Genomic DNA, 25,669 nt, shown 5'->3' with positions numbered 1-25,669 from the left:
ATGCTATCCATTATTTTGTATCCCTCTGCCACAATGGTTCTCAGACTGGGATACACATACCCCTGGGGATATGCAGAGGTCTTCCTGGGGGTACATCAACTCATCTAGATATTTGCCTAGTTTAACAACAACAGGCTACATAAAAGCACTAGCAAAGTCCATACAAACTAAAATTTAATAGACAATGATTTGTTTATACTTCTCTATATACTATTCACTGAAATGTAAGTACAATATTTGTACTCCAATTGATTTATTTTATAATTATATGGTAAAATAAGAAAGTAGGCAATTTTTCAGTAACAGTGTGCTGTGACACTTTTGTATTTTTATGTCCCATTTTGTAAGCAAATAGTTTTTAAGTGAGGTAAAACTTGGGGGCACACAAGACAAATCAGACTCCTGAAAGGGGTGCAGTAGTCTGGAAAGGTTGAAAGCCACTGGTTTATCATGGCCCTTCATATTCACCTATACTATAACCGAGGAAGTTCCAACCTTTTCAGTCTCTCTTCACGTGAAAGATTTTCCTTTCCTCTAATCATTTTTTGCCAGTCTTTGGACCTGTTTTGTTTCTGATACCTCGTTTTAAAATGATTTGAGTGAAACTAAACATAATGGGCCAGCTACTCAGCTTATGTAAATTGGCATCATTCAACTGAAGCCAATGGAGCAACATCAATTTACGGCAGCTGAGGATCTGGTCCAGTTTTCCAAATGGTGGTACCTCTGTCTACATGTATTGTAATAATCCTTCAATATTATTATTCCATTATATAGTATTTCACTATTTATTGTCTATCTTAGCCTATATATATCCCAACATTTCACTGAAGATGAAATTGAATGAGAACAATGTTTCTGCTAAGTGCCCTGTAAAACAATCTATGACATTTTACACATATATTTTTAAAATAACTGTAAAAATATTTTGGATTAAATTGTGTTTGCTCCATGTAATAACACTTCTTCTCTCTGCTAGGAATGATGACCTCTCTGTCTTTTACATTAATTTCATTCTTGATTCTCTCAGCATATTCAATATCTAAGTATCCTTGTTATTTCTTTTGTTTTGTAGCTTTGTGTGTGCCATTTTAGTGTGAATCTTACCTCTTTTCTCACTTACTATAAAATGTTTTGATGCCTCTTATTATCAGATACTTTTGCCAGAGGCCATTAGGATTTAAGAGCAGAAACTGCGCTCACAAATGAAATGATCTTCTTAAAAAGACAAAATGAGATACAAATAGCAAAGCATTCATCAATATAAGAAGAAGACTACAGTCCATTTCTCTTAATTCTTATAATAGTGACAAAAACATGTAAGAATTGAGACCAGGTTCGATAGCAGGAATAGAATTGGTTATCATTTTAGAAAGGTAGCTGGCATTTACTGTAGGAAACTAGAAATCTTAAAACAATCGGCAAAACCAGAGAAACTTTATTCAGTAGGAAGCTGATATATATTGTATGTATATGTCAAATATACTGGCACATTAGGGTGAAAAATCTGAGCTATAGATATAGAGGATATGTAAATGTTATATTATCTATTTATTGTAGTTGTTCAACACTTTTTCTGGTGTTTTATAGTGAATTGGTCCTCCCTTTCCATCATGCCCAGCACTATCTTTCCTTTATTCTGTTCATTTTCTCTTTTCTCTGTCTGCTGTTCTTTCTACTTGTTTTCTCTTTTCTGTATTCTCTCTTTTAAATTTATATTTGATAATCTTTTGTCTCCTTTTCCCCTACGCATTCACCAGAAGTGTTGACGTCAAAGCAAAACCATATTAAATCATCTTCAAACATTGATATGCACTCTCAGTTCCATATTCAAGATGGGCATTGAAGTTTACTCAGAAGAAGTAGTCTGGGATATCCAAATACCAGGCCCAACAAGAGCTCAGTTACCCATGAAAAAGAATTCCAGTGAACAGTAAAGTGTCAGTAAACAAATTCCCCAGATAAATTTTATACTAGGACTCATACATTAGGTAACACACACTCATAACTCTCGGGACATCTTCTATATCTGAGATCAGATGCAAATAGCACAGCTAATACATACATACCCCATACCAACTCTCTGTGGGTCCACATAGGATCAAATGGCAATGTGGACAAACTGAGTTAGCCCAGAGCCAGCTGAGTCATCCAAATAGGTCTCACTTGAACACGTAAAGGTTGGACACTTTGTCACCAATTATATTATAGATAAGGACAATCTGATTAACCATTTTATTAGAGAAAAATAAGTGTGTCTCAACATCTCAAGATGGTCTTAATTAGGGGAATGAAAAGTGTGTAGTGGATTTCATATACTTGAGAACAGTGTTATATGATATATGTTATATTAAACCATATTATAATTTAGTTTTTTTTAAATAATAATGCACTCATCACTGCAGTATCTAGGTGAGAAGCAGTGTACCACTGAGTGTCCAGTTAAGTCAAATATAGATTCATACTATTGCAAGGGACCGTTGTCCCTTAATGAATTATGAAAGAGAAGACCAAAAACTTTTGAAGAAATAAAAAGAATGAAAGCAGATGGTACCAGCAGTGCACCTAATTCTAGCTCAAACAATCTGCCAAAGAGTTATAGAGAAGCATTGGAAATCACTGAGTGCCTCAAACCTTGGAGAAAAACACATAGTGGTTGTTCTAGTTTAGGAAATAAACCATTATTTGAGATAAATTAATCCCAGGTTGTAGTTACTTTTGTTTTCAGCAGCATTATGCCAGTGATGAATACAACCCCTGGAGATGATTTATTATTATTATTATTATTATTATTATTATTATTATACTTAGTGTTAGTAAAGATGAACAAAATTATTTGCCCTTCCAATTCCCTAAACAATTTAACTCTGCATACTTCACCGCTCAGAAACTTCCAAAACACTGAATCAAAAGGAACATGGCAAGGCAATCTGTACACTAATTAGACTCCAGTCTTAATTTTATCAAAGACTCACATACACAATAGGTGCTGTAGTCAGCACATTTTTAGGGTGGGAGACCTCTTTCATTTTAAGTTGACTACAAAAAGTATAGTCCAATCACCACCTCACTGACTAGCCTTAGGTTCATGCTGTACCAAATATTCAGCCCCCAAACTAATCCAACAATGCCATCCAACTTGGTTTCAGTAAAATTGCAGGCTGCATCTCTGATCAAATCTACAGTTTACTAACCACCCTCTGTGCATTATACATTATGAACCAAACGCTAGGAAACATGTTAAACCTGCAGCAATGTGGGAGCAAATTAATGGTGCAATCAGTGTAATCAAGCCTAATAATTTCATCTATGGTTTTGGTCTTATGGCAAAACTTTTTCTAGCCTGTCTCTTCTTGCCCACAGCTACTAGGTTCAAGGAATGTAAATGCTCCATATTCTCAGTATATAACATTTCTGTTCAAGTCTCTAAGTCACCATGAGATGGCTATTAAAGGACTGCAGCTTTCAAAGCTGAGCACACAAATAAGGATGTCCAGGATATGTCATAATGTCCATTTATTCCCATCTCACAGTTTTATACTAAAGAATACTGACCCTAAAAGTTTGATTGATTGACAGATAGATAATAGATTAGATTAGATTCACCTGCTGTATACGTAGTATGTCATTTTCTTTACAAAGAGTGAGTATGTCAGGTTATAATTTATCTGAAATATTTTGTCATACAAAAGTATCTGCATACTATGGGTGCAATTGTTTTGTGCACAAAACTCCCATTGAAGTCAGTGAGATTTTTGCATGTGGAATAATTGCAGATTAGTGATCCCATTTTCCCACTGATGAACAGGGGATTTATATATGTAACTCCAGTAAGTGTTATTAATTTTAATTAATAATTAATTTTATTTTTATGGTGCTATCTACCATAACATTTTAGGAGCCAAGCAAAGACATTAAAACCATAACACATTAAGCAATACAGCTGATAAGACAGATAAAGTCATAAAAAAATTAAAATGAAATTTCTGGGCTGTGCTGAAATTTTTTTTTTTAATACGAAGTGATTTTTACACTTCTCTTCAAACAAGCTAGAGTAAAAAAGAATTGTCTGAGAAAATCCACATTCATCAATGAGAGAACAGAATTCAAATCTGTTCCACGAATAATAGCATCAACTATCTACAGTGTACCATACTCTGTGAACTATGTCAATCAATGGATTGCTGCTAAAACATAAATATTTATTGTATACCTCAACCCAATGCAAATAGACAAGTGGATTTTGGAAAGATGTTCTTATCTCCTTAAAAAAAAAACCCTGGCAGATTATAATACCATCCATCTCTGATACCTCCCTAACCCATTTATGAAAAATTATTTTGTTCTTCCTACACTCTTTGTCTCATCATTATGCTACTTTTCCCAGATATTTTGTCATCCTGCATGTTACTAGTAGTATTGAATGTCAATAAGACAATATTTGGTACAAACCCAGGCAATCATTTTTGCTTATTACTTCAACTACAAAACATAACAATTTCCTGTTATATTTTATTTATCATTTTCTCAATGGCGAGGACTGACCCTATGCTCTGGCATACACTCATATATTATCACTATTAAGGCCATAACATTACCAAGATAGATAAATAGAAGAAACAAAACAACAACAAAACTATTATAAAATATGCCTAGCCAGAACTCTAAGTGCTTGTGATAACCTATTTTTAAACACGCTTTAAAGAATTTAAATTGGCGTAATGGGCCATATTAAAGATCTGTCCTAGCCCACCAAAATAAATTCTGCCTTGCCTCCATCCTCCTGGGTCCCCTGAATGTCAACAAATTCAAGCTCTCTTGAACCATGGAGCAAAAACATTCAAGAGTTGAGTACTCTCTGCTGAGAAATCCCTACCTCCAGAGCCCAGGCAACTGTAACTAGAGACTTTAAGATTAAGGCCTTGTCTACACTGGCAAGTTACTGCGCAGTAAAGCAGCTCTCTGTGGTGTAACCACAAGCTGTACACACTGCCAAGCCACTTAGTGCGCAGAAACTCCTCAGTTGCAGCGTTGCAAAAAAACCCACCTTGACGAGAGTCGTAAACCTTACAGCGCAGAGGGTCCAGCGCTGTATGGCAGTGTAAACACATCACAGCACAGAAAGCAATCAATTGGCCTCCGGAACAGGGCCGGCTCCAGACCCCAGCGCATCAAGCGCGCGCTTGGGGCGGCATTTTGCCGGCAGGGCGGCAGGCGGCTCCGGCGGACCTTCCGCAGTCATGCCTGAGGGAGGTCCACCGGAGCCGCGGGACCAGCGGACCTCCCGCAGGCATGACTGTGGAGGGTGCGCTGGTCCCGCGGCTCGGGCGGACCTCCTGCAGTCATGCCTCCGGATGCTCCACCAGAGCCGCGGGACCAGCGCACCCTCCGCAGGCACGTCTGCTTGGGGCGGCCAAATTCCTAGAGCCGCCCCTGCTCCAGAAGTGGCCTTCAAGTGGCCACTCTCTTCATTGTTTTGAGCTCGGCTGCCCTGGAGACATGCACACTTCCCCTTTCAGAGCTCCATTTCTGACAGTCGTTGCATGCTGTGCTGATCTGCTGTAGGACACAAAGCAAACTATTAATGTGGAATGCTCATGCTGTTGAACACACATGCAGGTGTGTGTGTGTGTGTGTGTGTGTGTGTGTGTGTGTGAGAGAGAGAGAGAGAGAGAGAGATTGCTGTGCAGAGAGCTGGGGAGGGAGGCGGGGACTGATGTCGGGGTTTCCCCCTCCCCCTACCTCAGGACTGGTTGCTTCCTGACGCTGTCTGAACTTACAGGTCAGCATGCTGTCACACTCTCTGTCCCCCAAAACACACTGTCTCTCCTCCCTCTCCCCCTCCCCCACACTTCCAGTTGAAAAGCAGCTGGCAATGTAGTAGGATGCTCATGGAACAATGGGATTGAGAAACCTGCATCATGTGACACTGTGCCTGCCTCATGAGGCATTGCAAACCCTTCCAAAAGCACCCTGTGTCCAGTTGCACAGTGAGATAGCTATCACAATGCACTGCTCTCTTTGCCATTGCAAGAGCTGCTAATGGGGATGTGCTCCAGTGTCACAAGGAGCACAGTGTGGAAACACAACATCTGTTTAATTCCAGCACTTTAATAAAAGTGGTATAACTGTTGCACAGAACCTTACCATGTAGACATACCCTAAGTGTCTCAGATGACTGCAACTGTGAGGCTATAATATAATCTCAATCTCTAAAGTATGCAGAACCTGAAGTATAATGAACTTTGCAAATCAAAACACTTGTCTTGAATTGCATCTGGAAACCAGCTAGAAGCGAATACAGTGTCTAGACCACAGGTGTAATATTTTCCTTACAGGAATCAAAGGTACTAAATAGCCACACTCTGCACCAGTTGAAGTCTCAACGTAGTGTCTGATGTGGCCCCAAGTAGAGTGCATTACAATAATGTAATGTTGAGGTGACAAAGGCATGGATAATTGTGATAAAGAAACATTAAAATCTCATTGTCGGCAGTGCATCTGAAAGAAAAGGTCACACATTTTAGGCCAATGCAAAATGGCATTCTTTGTCATTGCCGCTATGTAGACATCCAGAAAAAGCTGAGAACTCAAATTTGCAGACATGAGTGACAAAACACAAACCATGTCCTTCAGTCAAGGGAAGGTATGTATATATATATATATATTTCTTCCATAGTTTCCTCCAGTTGTTTCCAGTAGGTATCATTCTTATCTGGGTTCTAGTCTGTCTAAGTTTTTATATCATTTCCATCTCCCAGGGCCTCTGAACACATGGTAGTATCTACAGCACAATGCTGCATCTGAAATCCATGGACTGCACCTCAGCCAGTTTACTCTCATCCAAGCCTCATTATCTACTAGACACTGGGAAAGCCATTTAACTTCACTGTTCGGGTGTCATCTGTCCAATGAGACACAGCAGCCTACATCACTTCATATCTCCCCTAATGGACTTGCATATGCATTGAAAGGGACAGGAGATAAAATACAACCCTGTTTCTCCCATCTGCATGAGAGAGCGTGGAAGGCAGACTAGCAACCATCTAACACAACCTTCCAGCTGATCTCAAAGAGAAGACAATAGAACTACTCAAGAAACTCCCTCTCTCCCTGTTATGATCCACAAGCATGTCAAACAATACCTCATGGTTGACAGTATGAAAGACAGCTGATAACACAATCACATCCAGCATTAAAACCAGACTGTATAAGGTCCTGGAAATTTGAAAACTCTACATTCTCCGTTAGGTTGGGATTTTCAAAAGTGCCTAGTGACGTAGGAATCAATGGGACTTGTACTTTTAAGTCCTTTGGGCAGCCCTTGTGTGTTTTTGATGTGTTATCTATAAAGAGGGACAGTGTTCTTCAGCACAAAGAAGTTCAATGCGCTTTACAAATTAAAAGCAATTGCTCTACTCACATAGTGAAGCCACCTGTGGGGTGCAATGTGTGAGCTATTTAACAACACACAACAATACTACACAACAGTATGTGACAGACTGTGCAGAATAACAAATCTAATTGAAAATGCAGGATGAGTTTTAGTTGGAACATAATTATCCAAGCTGGAATTTGGTCTAACACCTCTGCTCCAGCAAATAATAACAGGGGTTCTTTCTTGACTAGAAGCGGTCAGCAGCTCAGTTTTAAGTTTCACCTGAAAGCAAATACAAATAGCAGCACCGGTTGAGATTCACAATGAACACTGCAGCGCCTAACTTACAGGCACCCAGCCACCTAGTGGAATTCCTAACCCTGAGTTAGGCACCCAGGTGCCGTGTAAAATTCATGGGGAGAAATAGGTGCTGAAGAATAGGATTCACAAAAAGAGCAGAATGCTGAGAAGGCAGCTGAACTAAGGTAGCTAATAGGAAATGCTGAGAAGAGGGGTGTGACCTAAGTCCTGACCTGCCAAGGGACTTAGGTGCCTTAGTCCAGGCCAGAGGGAGGCACCTATCTCTGATCAGCATTCACAGCCATGAACTCTCGCCTGGACTTACCTGAGCAAGGGAGGTAGCGAACTGGAGAGTTTTACGAGGAAATTCTCAGGTGAAGGGGGAGCGATTACGTGATCCTTGGGGTAAGTCTGTTCTCTGTAGTGTGTGTGTTTGTGGTGTGCTTGCTGCTTGACTGAAATATACCATGTGGTCTGTTTGTTTGGGGGACCATGTGCTGAGCCTAGTGGCCTGCTAACCCTTAAACAGGGGGCGGGGCTACTCAGGAAGATCAGGGCTTTAAAAAGCCTATTCCTACATCACCAAAGGAGCTAGTGAACAGGAGCAGCTAACAGGGGAGGTTTTTTTTGAGGGAGGTTAGAGGGGAAGTGGGTGAGGGGCTAGATACACTCAACATTCTTTAATTTTAAAGCCAAAAAATACCCCCTGATAAAAACAAAACATCAGAAAAGGAATGATCTGCAGGAGTAAAAAAAGAATACAGGCAGAAGTCCAGCAACAGAGTGGGGACTATCCAGTTTATTGCACCCAATGCATCATGTAGGAGTACCTGCCCCATGGGCAGGTGGTGTATGTGTACATTCGGTGCAAGGAGATCCTGGATCTCAGAGACCATGTATGGGCTTTGCAGGCCAGAGTGGCTGAACTGGAGGGAGACAAAGAGGTACATAGAGGGACACAGCAGAAGGGTCCCATCCCAGGTTTGACAGCCTTTGTTGAGGAGGATGAAAGTCTCAAGGAAGGAGAACATCCAACTGGAGCAGAGGGAAATGATCCCATAGTTGGGACCCTCCTTCCAGATGATGTCGTGGTATCCTCTCGCATTGAGGATAACGCTCCAGGAGAGGGACCTCCAGTTATTGGGAAGAGACAGGTAATAGTTATGGGGGATTCAATCATTAGAAACATAGATAGCTGGTTTTGTGATGACCGTGAGAACCGCATGGTGACTTGCCTGCCTGGTGTGAAGGTAGCGGAGCTCTCAAAATATCTAAATAGACTTATGTGTAGTGCTGGGTAGGAGCTGGTGGTCATGGTACACAGGGCCCGCTCCAGACCCCAGCGCGCCAAGCGTGCGCTTGGGGCGGCATTTTGTCGGCAGGGTGGCAGGCGGCTCTGGCGGACCTTCTGCAGTCATGCCTGCGGGAGGTCCACCGGAGCCGCGGGACCGGCGTGTTTGGGGCAGCCAAATTCCTAGAGCCGCCCCTGATGGTACATGTAGGTACCAATGACATAGGGAAGGATAAGAGAGAGAAATCCAGGAGGCCAAATTTAGATTGCTAAGTAAGAGATTGAAGTCCAGGACCTCCATGGTACCATTCTCTGAAATGCTTCCAGTTCCAAGTGCAGGGTCAGTTAGTCAGGCAGAACTGCAGGGTCTCAATGCGTGGATGAGACAATGGTGTAGGGAGGAGGGATTTAGATTTATTAGAAATTGGGGAAACTTTTGGGAAAGGGGGATCCTATACAGGATCAGGATCCACGTAAACCAAACTGGAACCAGATTATTGGCACTTAAAATTTAAAAGGTCGTAGAGCAGTTTTTAAACTATGGGCTGGGGGAAAGCTGATAAGTGCGGAGGAGCACATGGCTCAGACAGAAACATCTCTTAGGGGAGGATCTATTAATGGAAGTTTTCTATGTCCTAGTAGAGAAGAGGATAGAAGATGATAAAATACAGGTAGTATCTAATGAGAAAGAGTGAAATGAAAAAGAGGCCTATTCAATTACATCATGTAATGGCAGACAGCTAAAAAGTGACAAATAAGTGCTTATATACAAATGCTAGAATCAGATGGGTGAACTAGAGTGCTTCATATTAAATGAGGATATTGATATAATAGGCAGCACAGAAACTTGGTGGAATGAGGATAATCAATAGGACATAGTAATATGAGAGTACGAAATATATCAGAAGGACAGAACTGGTCGTGCTGATGGGGGAGTGGCACTATATGTGAAAGAAAGCATAGAATCAAAAGAAGTAAAAATCTTAAATGAACCAAACTGAACAACAGACTCTCTATCATGGATAGTAATTCCATGCTCTATTCATGCATGAATATAGCAGTAGGGATATATTACCGACAACCTGACCAGGATGGCAATAGTGACTGTGAAATGCTCAGGGAGATTAGAGAGGCTATGCAAATAAAATAAAATAAAAATACTAAGGGATTTCAACTATCCCCTTATTGACTGGGTACATGTCACCTCAGGACAGGATTCAGAGATAAAATTTCTTGACATCTTAAATGACTGATTTTTGGAGCAGCTAGTCCTGGAATCCACAGAAAGAGAGGCAATTCTTGATTTATTCCTGAGTGAAGCACAGTATCTGGTCAAAGAGGTGAATATAGCTGGACCGCTTGGTAATAGTGACCATAATATAATTAAATTTAACATCACAGTGGTGGGGAAAACACCACAGCAGCGCAACACTGTAGCATTTAATTTCAGTAAGGGGGATTACCCAAAAATGAGGAAGTTAGTTAAAAAGAAATTAAAAGATACATTGCCAAAAGTGAAATCCCTGCAAGCTGCATGGAAAAGTTGTTTAAACACCACAATAGAGGCTCAACTTAATTGTATACCCCAAATTAAAAGACATAGTAAGTGAACCAAAAAGTGCCAGTGTAGCTAAATAACAAAGTAAAAGAAGCAATGAGATACAAAAAGGCATCCTTTAAAAAGTGGAAGTTAAATCCTAGTGAGGAAAATAGAAAGGAGCATAAACTCTGGCAAATAATGTGGAAAAATATAATTAGGAAAGCCAAAAAAGAATTTGAAGAGCAGCAAGCCAAAGACTCAAAAAGTAATATTTTTTTAAGTACCACAGAAGCAGGAAGCCCGCAGGAAGTGGGGCCACTGCATGATGGAGATGCTCAAGGAGCACTCAAGGATGATAAGGCCATTGCAGAGAAACTAAATCAAATATTTGCATCAGTCTCCATGGCTGAGGAGGTAAGGGAGATTCCCAAACTTGAGTCATTCTTTTTAGGTGACAAATCTGAGGAACTGTCCCATATTGAGGTGTCATTAGAGGAGGTTTTGGAATAAACTAAACAGTAATAACTCAACAGGACCAGATGGTATTCACCCAAGGAACTCAAACATGAAATTGCAGAACTTCTAACTGTAATTTGTAACCTATCATTTAAATCAGCCTCTGTACCAGATGACTGGAGGATAGCTAATGTGATGCCAATTTTTAAAAAGGGCTCCAGAGGTGATCCCAGCAATTACAGGCTAGTAAGCCTGACTTCAGTACCAGGGAAAACTGGTTGAAACTATAGTAAAGAACAAAATAGTAAGAGACATAGATGAACATAATTTGTTGGGGAAGAGTCAATATGGTTTCTGTAAAGGGAAATCATGCTTCACCAATCTACTAAAATTCTTTAAGGGTGTCAACAAGCATGTGGACAAGGGAAATCCAATGGATATAGTGTACTTAGATTTTCAGAAAGCCTTTGACAAGGTCCCTCACCAAAGCCTCTTAAGCAAATTAACCTATCATGGGATAAGAGGGAAGGTCCTCTGATGGACTGGTAACTGGTTAAAAGATAGGAAACAAAGTGTAGGAATAAATGGTCAGTTTTCAGAATGGAGAGAGGTAAATAGTGATGTCCCCCAGGGGTCTGTACTGGGACCATCCTATTCAACATATTCATAAATGATCTGGAAAAGGGGGTAAACAACTGGAAAAGATGGCAAAAATTGAAGATGATACAAAACTACTTAAGATAGTTAAGTCCCAAGCACACTGCAAAGAACTACAAAAGAATCTCACAAAAATGGATTAGTGGGCACCAAAATGGCAGATGAAATTCAGTGTTGATAAATGCAAAGTAATGCATATGGGAAAACATGATCCAAATTATACATATAAAATGATGGAGTCTAAATTAGCTGTTACCACTCAAGAAAGAGATCTTAGAGTCATTGTGGATAGTACCCTGAAAACATCCACTCAATGTGCAGCAGCAGTCAAAAAAGTGAACAGAATGTTGGGAATCATTAAGAAAGGGATAGATAATAAGAAGAAAATATCATATTGCCTCTATATAAATCCATGGTGCACCCACATCTTGAATACTGAATGCAGATGTGGTCACCCATCTCTAAAAAAATATTGGAACTGGAAAAGTTTCAGAAAAGGACAACAAAAATTATTAAGGGTATGGAACGGCTTCCATATGAGGAGAGATTAATAAGACAGGGACTTTTCAGCTTGGAAAAGAGATGACTAAGGCGGGATATGATAGAGGTCTATAAAATCATGACTTGCGTGGAGAAAATAAATAAGGAAGTGTTATTTCCTCCTTCTCATAACACAAGAACTAGATGTCACCAAATGAAATTAATAGGCAGCATGTTTAAAACAAACAAAAGGAAGTATTTTTTTCATAGTCAACTGGTGGAACTCCTTGCCAGATGATGTTGTGAAGGCCAAGAATATAACTGGGTTCAATAAAGAGCTGGATAAGTTCATGGAGGATAGGTCCATCAGGGGCTATTAGCCACAATGGGCAGAGATGGTGTTCCTAGTCTCTGTTTGCCAGAGACTGGGAATGGGCAACAGAGGATGGATCACTTCATGATTATGTGTTCTGTTCATTCCCTCTGGGGCACCTGGCATTGGCCATTGTCGGAAGACAGGATACCTAGCTAGATGGACCTTTGGTCTGACCCAGTATGTCTGTTTTTATGTTCTTATACTTTTCTAAGAAAAAACAAGGAGGAACAGGTGGTGCCACCCTCCCCCCTATAACCTGTAGCCCAGTAGCTGAAGCACTCACCTAGGAAGTAGGAAAGCCATGTTCAAGCACATACACCCCTCTGGACGTGAAGCTCAGATTTGAATGTGGGTGCTCTATCTCCCCAGATAGTGTCCTAACCACTGGGCTATGGGATATTCTAAAACCAGCTTCTTTTAAACTCTCCAGCTGAAGCTGTTCCACTGTGTATAAATACTTAAATATTCATTAGACCAACAAGAGAGCTAGAATGGCTCTGTCACCTGATGGTTGGGAAACACACAGAGGGATTGAGTGGCCCAGGTTCCTATACCAATGAATATTGAAATATCTATATACAGACACAGATTGAAAAGGACAAATCGTGGGTTTCGGTGACTTCAGTGTATGCCCTAGATTGGGCCCCAAAGGCAAGATAGATGGGGCTTAGGTGTGAATTAACTGCTGGGCTGTGTTGAGACTTTGGTGGCTGTGCACTTTGGGGATTTTAATAGCAGAAACATGGGCAGCAGCTGAGCAGGGTATTGTCAATGCCAGTGGTGCCTAAATATTGGTCATTAAGTGCCTGTTCCTTACATTCAGATTCATAGAGAAGAGTGCCTGCTTATGAATCCGTAACTGCTCCCATTTATGTATTGAGCCAGCCCAATTCCATTTAATTTATGGGACATCTGAGGAGCATAGTACAAAGCATCATGGTCACAGACAGGTCTCCAATCTTCACTTTCCATTTGCACCCACTGGTAATCATGTGCCTAACAGGTGAGAAATATAAGTAGCTGTCCATTTCTGATCTCAACACCGTTTAAAAACTCTTGAGAGTATTTAATCATAGGCATTGACTTAACTGTCTTTGCCAAGTCACTTTTATCCTTGACCTACACCCAGAGGATCAATAGGCTCTGGCCATGCCAAAACAAAACAACAACAACAAAAAGAAAACAACAACAAAAAACCCATCCCCCACTTAATATGCCAAGTACTAAAAGAGATAATAGAATCTCTACAGTTTGCATCTAGCCTCACCGAAAGAATACTGAATAACGGTTTATTGGAGACACAGTATTAAAAACCAAAACATGCACACCAAAAATGTAACACCAATGGTGTTTTTGAAATGTGCATAAATTGGCTCCTAGATAGTAGGGAAAATAGTTTCAAAAGCACCTATGTGACTTAGGAGCTTAAGTCCTGTTTCCCAAACCAATGGAACCGAGGATCCTAAATCACTCAGGCAAATATCTGTTCACAGATTCCACCTGACTGAGAATCTTCTCTCCCTCCTTTTGCTGAGGTGTGTGGTCATGGAGAGCGCAATGGCACAGCAGAAAGGTGCTTTGTGAAACTAAGAGCAGAATTTTGTTCCAGGAATGTAGAGTAATGCCCTTCTGAAAGCAGAATTCTGTCCTCTGTTTTGAAATGCTTTCTTGAAAAATGGAATCCAATAAATAGAAAGCAATTTTTTTTTAAGAGTGACATATTAGAATTTTTTTTAAAGAACACAGTGAGGATGATGGACTTCATCCATCCACCACTGCCCAATAAAGGGGAATATTGAAACCCTGTCAGAAAGCTGAAGGACTTGTTTGATTCTAAGTTAGCACTGCCTTCAACAGCAGCACAAGGCTGATGTCTTTGATGAAATCAATTTCTGATCCATGGCTGAGGAGGCTAACAGGCCCATGAAGTTTTCAGTTATGCTACTCCCCATCCCAGGCCTACTCCAGATTTATGGGTGTCCTTATAAGAGAAAATTACAGACAACAAACACAGATCTCCTCTCCAGCAAATATACTTGTATGTATTTAACAAGGCCAGTTAATGGCATGTAGCAGCTGTAATTAAATTGACTGTTTCCTTGTCTGAGGTACATACAGCTCTTGCAGCCAAGTGGATTAGTTCAGACACCCTCACAAAAGGTCCATTGCTATTGACTTCAGTGGCATAGCACAGACATAAATGAGGGCAGAATGGCAGGCATATACTGTATACACATACACACTCTCACCCATACACATAAATATTCACAGATAGATAAGCACGAATATTCGCAAACATTCACGCATATACATGTATATACATCAACACACATGCATATTTATACACCTGCATGTTGAAAACTTTCACATGTTCATAAACATTTAACATATACACAAACTTCAAACATATCATGCTGTACACAAATACACACATAAACTTCACCCATAGACACACATCACACACACAAGAGTCTCACACATATATACACATGCACACATTTGTGTACCCTTCACACACATACACACACTCCACTCCCATTACACACATGTATGCAAATAAAAGCTTCCCACAGGCATAAACACACATACTAACACAACTGTTAGGTGCCCCCTAACTCCCACACACAAACATTGTGCACACACATACAAACACAATACATTGACACTAACATATGCAGTCTCATTTAGCAGCTCTCTCTCACACACACACACACAAAGGCAGTGACTTGGGTTTAGCAGGCAGATTTAGCCAATGGCTGCCTTCTCTACAATGGGACAACTCCTTTCCGCCCCCTTCCCCCCACTCCCCACCCGCCGGCCGCCAACATGGTTTGTTTCATCATTCATTTCAAGCCAAGAGTGAGGCAAATGTGAGAAGCTCTTCAAGGAGAAGGGAATGCGGCATTTTCCCGATCCATAATGGCAATTCCCTCCACCTGGCCCAGCCCCTTATACCAATCCAGTCCGGAAAAAGAGCAAATTCTATAAGACACGCTGCTTTTGTTTATGCCCGGATCTCTCCCACCCCCCCTGTGACTACTAAAATAAAGCAAATTATCCCTTCTCACTGACGCTGTACTGCCCAGAAATAGGACCCTGCTACAAATGGTGGGAAGGAGGCAGAGGTCGCCTGGCGGCCGGTAGATGGCGCAAGTGCTCTTTCCTTGCCGAACATTAACCCTTTGGGCTAAGATACAACGTTGGTTTACATTTATTTGCAAGAATTCCCCCAATTTACATGTTTGTGGATACTTCAAAAAATTAAGACAAGTGTCTCTGTGATCTATGGACATGGTGGCAACAAATAGAGGAGATTAAACTGCAGCACCCATTAAAAGGGAAACGCGAGCAACATTTTGGAAAACGGAAAATTGTGCATTCTTCAAGGAGCAGATCTGCGTGTGTGTTTGCAAAAGCTCTGATCTTTGAAATATCTGCCTGCAGTTAATTCTGCCATACAATGCAATACAATGGCTAGGTTTTTTTTTTAAATGTAGTGCAGCTCCAGGAGCAACACATGTTACTATGAAAGGTGTGTGCACCAATGTAGTTTGTGTGTGTGTGTTATGTGTGAGCGGTGATGCTCATAGGCTTAAACATCACAGACGCATTTTTAATAATATGCTACGGATTATCCTGTCCAAGCGACAGCAGGATGGATGTCTCTTGCTGCATTAGCTCCTAGATGTTCCTTCAGGCGACTATGAAAATCTCACTAGTGTATTATTTCTTGAGCTGCTTTCCTGGGCAGAATTGATCTTCTCGGAGGGGTGGGGGGAGGAGGTGGGGGAGAAGAACCTCAATAGCAAATACTCTTTGGAGTTGATTCGGGAGATTGTCTGGGCGTTTAAGATGCTCTCCCTGGGTTCCTGGGGGATGCTGTAACAAGCCAGAATTGTGGTGTTTTTTGATTGTGGAGGTGGGGGTAGCGGGGAGGGGTGGGAGAAGGAAAAGACACAATCGAGAGTAGCTGAGACTTTGTGCCCCTGTTGGAGAGATGGTTGAGTCCTCGTCAAGGTTGCTGTGGTATCCCAGAAACACCATTCACTCTGAGCTGTGACCGCGCACCATCAACAGCAACAACTCCACTGCGCCTGGCCAAGGAATAGGAATTAGGAGCTCTCCCAAATAATATGAAAGGGATCTGCAAAGGGGAAATCCGTGCAAAGGAGTCGAAAATAGCAGACTTTTGGGACAGGGGATGTACTAAATGTGGCCGGCTGGACTTCATGCTGCTGAAGAAAATGGGGATTAAAAGTGGATTTACATTTTGGAACCTCGTCTTTTTATTGCTGGTTTCCTATGTGCAAGGTAGGGTGGTGTTTGGGGGGCATTTTGTAGGGGACTCTTTGCTTTCGGGCTGGGCGTTCGGAGTTCTCGCCCTTTACAAAGGTTTCACCGGGGGTATTTTACAATTTGAACAAATACATGATAATTAAGGGGGGGGGAGAAGGAGCTGAATCAGAGCTCTCTTCTGAAATAGGAAATGCAATTGCTTGCCAGCCTTGGTGTTCAATGCAGTGACTGAGCTGAGGCTCAATAAATATTCTTGCAGTATGCTCAAACGGATACGTGAGTTGGTTCATATAGCCTCTAACTAGTAGTGCATATTCAAGCACAAGCCCAGTGAATGACTTTTCTAGGCGGGGGATTACCTAGGATTATTTTTTCCCCGGTCAAACAAACGGATCTTTGCGGGAATATCTGTAGCAATGCACTGATTAGTTTAACCATTCCATAAGGAAAGTTAGAGAGGTGCCCGGTGTGTGTGTATGTGGGTGTGCGAGTGTATGTAATGTATCTCAAACACAGAAAGGCTTTTTCACACGCGTGTGTATGCGAGCTGCATTCTTTGGCTGCAGAAGAGCTGTGTTAGAAAAATCATCTTTGAAGGGATGATATGCCGTTGAGTTGACAGATCGAGACCCCTCCTTGTACCTTTGTCTCTCTCTGTGTCTTTTTTTTTTAATTATTATTTTAATGCATGGCGGACAAGAAGAAAGTCTTTAGTTGAAGTATAAGGATCTGCGTTCAATCGTTGGGTGCAAACAGGTACAGGGAAATGGCATCACAAAAAGGAATGTGTCGTTTGAACAATGTGCACCTCGAATATTAGGCAGGGGAAGTGCTGACCTCCACCAAGTGTGCCTCCAGCAAAGCGATCTGCGCTGGGACTCTTCGCATCCTGCTGGCCATTCTCCGATCCCCAAATTAATCTATTTTTGTTTGTGGATAATTCTTTCATTTCTGATTAATCCCCTGCTTACCCCCTGCGCCACACACACGCAACCAGAATGTCTAGTAGACGGTATCGATCCTCTCCGAGTTTGAAGACTCGGTTGTTGCCTATCGAGGTTGCGTCCATACCAAGAACTGTATGGAGGTTTTTCTTGTTAAAACGGGTGCCTACCACCCTAAACTGCTGTCTGGCTCTGGCTTTTATGAAACAGTTGATTGTAGAGCGTTGCAGCTGGTTGTTCCCACACAGAAAGCAGCTCCATTTGCATCCCATTGGAAAGGATAATTCATGTTTCATAGGGGTGTCTGTTGTTGTAGGGGTTTACCTCATCGCACGTTATCTCGACACTGTATCAGATGCTCGGAAGCATGCCCGGAATTTTAATATACATTCTAATTACAGGAAGCTCTCCCGTGTTTACGTACCTCGAAGCCAGCTGTTTCCAGATTGTTTGCCCATTTCTGAAACAGGTCTGAGCTTTGGCTCAGAGATCAGGACCAAACCATGTCATGTGGGAGATTTAAAAAAAAAAAAGCTCATTAATAAATTCTCTGTGTGACGTGTTTCTATTTGAATGTCATCAGTTTGTACTCTGCAAAACCGTATCACCCTGAAATACATAATGTGCCTGCTAGAAGGCTATGCTGGTTAATGGATGACGCTGGCAGCTGCTACTGTGAAACAGTTGCTTTGTGAATAGGAGTCGCGTGGAGGCAGCATCCTACAAAATTAAAGACACAGACGATTTTTCCTGGCTGTGGGGTGCTGACCATGGCTTGAGTGTAAGTTTTCATAGCAGCTGTTGAATAACAGCTACAGTTGCCCTTGCGGGGAGGAAGGAAGAAGCACTAGAGATTCTTAGTGCAAAGATTGGGAAGACTTGCATAAAACCCTCCACTAACAGGATAAAACCGGGACTTCACAATATTAGCGCCCCTGTGATTTCTCCTGGCCGCATGTACATTCAAAAAGATGCGGTGGGGCAACATTGTCAAAATACAGGGCCCGATATCTCACGGGCTGAACACCCATAGGCTTCAATTGGAGTTGTAGATCCTCGGGGCACCTGAGCATCAGAGAGGTTTAAATTGGGTGCCTAAATATGGATTCTCTTGATTGTGTCAGGCTGGAAAATGTTGGCCCGTGTTCAGAGCAGCATTGCGCGTATTGTGAGCGCTGTACGTTTCCGTGAATGAATGCATTTTACCTTGATTTACATTTGGTGTCCGGAAGGTTCCCCTGCTCCCGGAAACCTTGTCAGGTGCACAGACTGAATCTCTGCCCTTTGCAAGCACTCCAGCTGTTGGAAAAAAGGAGACACCCAAACACCCAGCATCTGCCCACTCCACTGCTGCCAAGACCCCCTATCATGGTCCCTACTTCCAGGCCCTTCCCCACACCACTGCCCTGCCAGGCCACTTCCTCCTCATCACCCATTGACACCCAAGCCACTGCTACAGTTGCCTAGGCCCCACCCGCCAGAACCTTTCAATTGACTCTTCATCCCAAGCCTGCCTGTTTGATCGCTGTCTCGCAGGATGCTGTATTCCAGGAGTCTCTTTCTGCTCCTGTCTCTAGAGGTCCCATGCCACTACTGTCTGCCCTACTACTACTGCCTCCTAAAGTCTCCGTCCAAGGCTAATTCCATTATCTCTACATCTGCTTTCCAAGCCTCAGCTTACTCGGGGAAGCCTGTACCCATGTCTGTGTCTATTTGTGGGTGTGGGTGTCCCCCAGTTTTTTTGTATGCGCATTATGTGCACACATTCACAGTTTCTGGAAATTTCAGATCTCGGCACCAATTTCCATCCCTCGCCTCTGTATTTCTACGGCAATAGCAGTGAAGGGTTAACCACCCCAAATCCCTGTGCCTGCACGGTTAAAAAAAATAGTAATACGTATGTCAGAACTGCTACAGAGGGGCTACAATGAACTGAGAGGAGCTGTAGCTTGCACGGCTCACACAATCCCCTTTCAGGAGATCGGCCATGCAGCTGGTCAATCGCCAAGTCAGTCCTCGCAGGATTGCAGGGAAGTAGGAAAGCGAAGAAACGGCACCTTTGACAAGTGCAAGGAGGATGACTTCACAGATGTTTGTAATTGCCAAGCAGCGTCATCCCTGCCCCAGCTGCCCGGCTGGGAGACACGTTTCTGTTGGAGCGGCCGTGCGGTTTATCCCCTGGAAATGTGCACACTCCGATTCCCCTCCACCTTCCCACGCACCCTTAGGAACAGGAATAAACGAGAACGTCATTTAGGCAGGAAAAATACCAACTAATCTTTGCAGGAGCAGCGAGTCAATCCTCCCCGCCCAACTCCATCAGCCCTGGCAGCTGTTCCATGCCCAGAAATGGTGCACGGGGCTGCAGCGGGTTTATCTGCGCTCCGGAGGTAAAGCCCTGAGCCCCCGGCTCTCCAGAACCGGCTCCTGGGAGAGACACCCGGGGTCTGCTCGTGAGAATAACAGCCAGCGAGGGAACAACAACCCACCTCCTCTGAGCTGTCGCCCAAAGTCAGAGAGCCGCAAGCGCCCTTTGGGGTTGGCAACAAGGAAGCTTTCCCTGCGCTGGGCAGTGACTGGCTGGGCCAGGGTCACTTTGAAAGGAAAAGAGAGAGGGAGAGGCCGCGGGAGATGGACGGGGTCTCTCTGCCCCCTCTCTGGAGGGCTGGGAGCTGGCACGGGGGACTGGTTAGCAGGGAGAAGACGCGCCCTATGTCTCTTGGCCAGCCCCCCACACGCGGCTCATGCGTTTCCCGTGCACGCTTTGCTTCCTTCCCCCTGCCTGCTAGGGGCATGAACGGACCCAGGGGAGGCTTTGGACAAGGCGCTTTCGGGGCGCTGAAGCGGATGATCCTTGCCAGATGATCACTGCTGTGGCTGCAGTTCAGGGGGGAGAGGAGGGAGGTGGGTATTTACTAGATCCCGGGGCCTTTCAGCGGAGCGGCCGCCGCGCATAAGCCAGTTCGCCCTGTCCCGCTGCGCAAACACGCACAGCCCAGCACCGCGCCCGTTCCGGGAAGCTAGAGAAGTTGGCACTGACGGGCTGCAGGGTTGACAAGCCCCCTCCCGGGTGGGGAAAGCGCTCCGGGGCACTGTGCTGAGCGCGGGGCTCTGCCCCTTCCTCTCAGGCCGGGGGAAAGCCGCGCCCAGCCCCGCCCGGGAGAACTAGCTGACTCCTTCCCTGCCCCGGGGGAGTCTGGGCTCGTCACCTCACTGCCTTGCAGGACCGGCAGGAGCAACAGGCGAGCGCCGCCGCCGCCTTGCCCTGAGCTCACACAGCCCTGCAGGCAGGGGAGCAGCCGCAGCACCGGCTGGCAGGCAGGGGGCTGCGCGCCGTTCCTTAGCAGAGGGCCCCGTGGGGGCAGCCAGCCCGGGCAGCGCCCACTCAATTATTCTTGCATCATTAGCCACCGTTTGGCTCGTCAGGCTCTAACGAAAAGGATACGCGGCAGGTTTTCCCTGTGATGTTTAGTATAGAAAAATAACCTGATCTCTCACCCATGCTAGTTCCCGTCAAGGGCTCTCGTCTTCCTGGACCCATAGGTGTTAGAACTGGGGGTGCTGCAGCAGCCCCAGCTTGAAGTGGTTGCCATCATGTACAGGAAGAAGAACAGGAGTACTTGTGGCACCTTAGAGACTAGTCTGTGCATCTGAAGAAGTGGGCTGTAGCCCAGGAAAGCTCATGCTGAAATAAATGTGTTAGTCTCTAAGGTGCCACAAGTACTCTTGTTCTTTCTGCGGATACAGACTAACAGGGCTGCTACTCTGAAACCTGTCATCATGTACAGGGTTCACAGTTTGGTTCAATCGCTCTCAGCATCCTCCCTGTACAAATTGTTACAGCACCCCTTCCTGGACCTGGCAAAAAGCAGTGGAATATAGTGTCCAATAAGTGTTGCCTTGGGTCTTCAACCTCATTAACATGACTTTAAAGGACAAGCCTGGTTTAAATCACGGAAGAAATTGGAAGGTATGTTTAACTGCACCCTCTCCTTTCCCAAAATCTCCATACATAAAATACATAAAATAACAGAAACTGCAGGCCTTGTCTAATAGTGTTGTCTCACTAATTTTTATCAGACATTAGATATGCACAGGTCATGCAGGTGCAAATGCATGGTGTGGTATAAAGTAGGGCTGTTGATTAATCACAGTTAATTCAAAAATTAATTGTGATGAAAAAATTAATTGTGATGAATTGCAGTTTTAATCACATTGTTAACCAATAGAATACCAATTGAAATATATTAAATATTTTGGATGTTTTTTCTACATTTTAAAATATATTGATTTCAATTACAATACAGAATACAAAATGTACTGTGCTCACTTTATATTATTATTTTGATTACAAATATTTGCACTGTAAACATGATAAACAAAATAAATAGCATTTTCAATTCACCTAATACAAGTACTGTCGTTCAATCTCTTTACCATGAAAGTTGAACATACAAACGTATAATGATGTACAAAAAAACCTGCATTCAAAAACAAAACAATGTAAAACTTTAAAGCCTAAAAGTCCACTCAGTCCTACTTCTTGTTCAGCCAGTCGGTAAGAGAAACAAGTTTGTTTACATTTACAGGAGAGAAGGCTGCCCATTTCTTATTTACAATGTCTCCAGAAAGTGAGAACAGGCATTCGCATGGCACTTAGTAGCTGGCATTGCAAGGCAATTATGTATCAGATATGCTAAACATTAGTGTACCCCTTCATGATTCGGCCACCATTCCAGAGGACATGCTTCCATGCTAATGATGCTCGTTAAAAAATAATGTGTTAATTACTTAGTGACCGAACTCCTTAGGGGAGAATTGTATGTCTCCTACTCTGTTTTACCGGCATTCTGCAATATATTTTATGTTATAGCAGTCTCGGATGATGACCCAGCACATGTTGTTCGTTTTAAGAACACTTTCACTGCAGATTTGACAAAAGCAAAGAAGGTATCAATGTGAGATTTCTAAAGATAGCTACAGCACTCGACCCAAGGTTTAAGAGTCTGAAGTGCCTTCCAAAATCTGAGAGGGATGAGGTGTGGAAGATGCTTTCAAAAGTCTGATGTGAAAACTACAGAACCCGAACCACCAAAAAAGAAAATCAACCTTTTGCGGGTGGCCTCTGCCTCAAATGATGAAAATGAACATGCGTCAGTCCGCACAGCTTTGGATCATTATCAAGCAGAACACATCACCAGCATGGATGTATGTCCTCTGGAATGGTGGTTGACACATGAAGGGGCATATGAATCTTTAGCGCATCTGGCATGTAAATATCTTGCGATGCTAGCTTCAACAGTGCCATGCAAATGCCTGTTCTCACTTTCAGGTGACACTGTAAACAAGAAGAGGGCAGCATTATCTCCTGCAAATCTAAATGAACTTGTTTGTCTGAGCAATTGGCTGAACAAGAAATAGGACTGAGTGGATTTGTAGGCTCTAAAGTTTTACATTGTTTTGTTTTCAAATGCAGTTGTACATCATTCTACATTTGTATGTTCAGCTTTCGTGGTAAAGAGTTTGCATGACAGTACTTGTATTAGATGAATTGGAAAATACTATTTCTTTTGTTTTTTTACAGTACAATATTTCTAACAAATAATAAATATAAAGTGAGCACTGTACTCTTTGTATTCTGCATTGTAATTGAAATCAATATATTTGAAAATGTAGAAAAAATCCAAAAATATTTAAATAAATGGTATCATATTATTGTTCAACAGTGTGATTAATCATCTGGTTAATTTTTTAATCACTTGACAGCCCTAGTATAAAGGTTTATCAGGGGATGACTAAATGGCAAAAGTACTCATGAGTTGTGTAGATCATACAAGAAAGTGCAGATAAAATCTTCAGACATCATTTTGTGTGTGTGTTGTGGCGGGGGGAGACATCTGCCCCAAAGAATTGACAGTCATAGAATCATAGATGATTAGGGTTGGAAGAGACCTCAAGAGGTCACCTAGTCCAACCCCTGCTCAAAGCAGGACCAACACCAACTAAATCATCCCAGCCAGGGCTTTAACAAGTCAAGCCTTAAAAACCTCTAAGGATGGAGATTCTGCCACCTCCCTAGGTAACCCATTCCAGTGCTTCACCACCTTCCTAGTGAAATGTTTTTTCCTAATATCCAATCTAGACCTCCCTGACTGCAACTTGAGACCATTTCTCCTTGTTCTGTCATCTGCCACCACTGAGAACAGCCTAGTTCCATCCTCTTTGGAACCCCACTTCAGGCTGCTCTCAAATCCACCCCTCACTCTTCTCTTCTGCAGACTAAATTAGCCCAATTCCCTCAGCCTCTCCTGATCAGTCATGTGCTCCAGTCCCCTAATAATTTTCGTCACCCTCTGCTGGACTCTCTTCAATTTGTCCACATCCTTTCTTTAATGGGGGGCCCAAAACGGGATACAATACTCCAGATGTGGCATCACCAGTGCTGAATACAGTAGAATAATCACTTCCCTTGATCTGCTGGCAATGCTCCTACTAATGCAGCCCAATAGCTGATGGCCTTCTTGGCAACAAGGGCACACTATTGACTCATATCCAGCTTCTTGTCCACTGTAATCCCCAGGTCCTTTTCTGCAGAACTGCCGCTTCGCCTGTTGGTCCCCAGCCTGTAGCAGTGCATGGGATTCTTCTGCCATAAGTACAGGACTCTGTACTTCTCCTTGTTGAACCTCATCAGATTTCTTTTGGCCCAATCTTCCAATTTGTCTAGGTCACTCTGACCCTATCCCTACCCTCCAGCATATATACTTCTCCCTCCAGCTGAATGTCATCTGCGAACTTGCTGAGGGTACAGTCCATCCCATCATCCAGATCATTAATGAAAATCAAGTATCAGAGGGGTAGCCGTGTTAGTCTGGATCTGTAAAAGCAGCAAAGAGTCCTGAGGCACCTTATAGACTAACAGACATATTGGAGCATGAGCTTTTGTGGGTGAATACCCATTTCATCACATGCATCCGACAAAGTGGGTATTCACCCACGAAAGCTCATGCTCCAATATGTCCGTTAGTCTATAAGGTGCCACAGGACTCTTTGCTGTTATTAATGAAAATGTTGAACAAAACCGATCCCAGGACAGACCCCTGGGGCGCTCTGTTTGATATTGGCTTCCAGTTAGACATCAAGCCATTGATCACTGTCCGTTGAGCCTGATGATCTAGCCAGCTTTCTATCCACCTTACAGTCCATTCATCCAATCCATACTTTTTTAACTTGCTGGCAAGAATGCTGTGGGAGACCGTATCAAAAGCTTTGCTAAAGTCCGAATATATCACGTCCACCACTTTCCCCATATCCACAGAGCCAGTTATCTCATCATAGAAGGCAATCAGGTTGGTCAGGCATGACTTGCCCTTTGTGATTCCATGTTGAATGTTCCTAATCACCTTCCTCTCCATCAAGTGCTTCAAAATGGTTTCCTTGAGGACCTGCTCCATGATTTTTCCAGGGATTGAGGTGAGACTGACTGTTCTGTAGTCTCCCGGATTCTTCTTCTTCCCTTTTTTAAAGATGGGCACTATATTTGCGTTTTTCCAATCACCTGGGACCTCCCCCATTCGCCACGAGTTTTCAAAAATAATGGCCAATGGCTCTGCAATCACATCAGCCAACTCCCTCAGCACCCTCAGATGAATTAGATCCGGACCCATGGACTTGTGCATGTCCAGCTTTTCTAAATAGTCCTTAACCTGTTCTTTCACCACTGAGGGCTGCTCACTTCCTCCCCGTACTGTGCTGCCCAGTGCAGCAGTTTAAGAGCTGACTGAGGCAGAAAAAGCATTCAACTTTTTCCACATCATCTGTCGGAGAAAAACTCAGTTCTCGCTTTTTGTTTGGGTGCAGCAAAATCAAATACTTTATTATTTCTCCAGTAATTACAATGGAGGGAGAGAGTGCCATAGGACACAGGGTCACCCCAGTCCCAGACAGGTCT

The 25,669-nt window shown here is 43.0% G+C and overlaps 1 protein-coding gene across 2 annotated transcripts in view; it reads left to right on the top strand.

The window, feature by feature from the left end:
• The first annotated feature begins 16,505 nt into the window (after window positions 1-16,505).
• The window catches only part of CSMD3 (CUB and Sushi multiple domains 3), a 1,158,685-nt gene continuing 1,149,521 nt past the window's right edge, over window positions 16,506-25,669 (top strand). For both annotated transcript variants that reach the window (XM_039525141.1, XM_039525140.1), the window contains exon 1: window positions 16,506-16,789. In XM_039525141.1, the coding sequence (XP_039381075.1) occupies window positions 16,612-16,789 (178 nt within the window). In that variant the 5' untranslated portion in view covers window positions 16,506-16,611. The remainder of the gene's footprint in view (window positions 16,790-25,669) is intronic.

The sequence above is a fragment of the Mauremys reevesii genome, linkage group 2, assembly GCF_016161935.1.
Source record: "Mauremys reevesii isolate NIE-2019 linkage group 2, ASM1616193v1, whole genome shotgun sequence".
Lineage (NCBI taxonomy): Eukaryota > Metazoa > Chordata > Testudines > Geoemydidae > Mauremys > Mauremys reevesii.
Note: the sequence above shows the minus strand (reverse complement) of the source record. Positions and strands in the feature narration are given on the sequence as shown.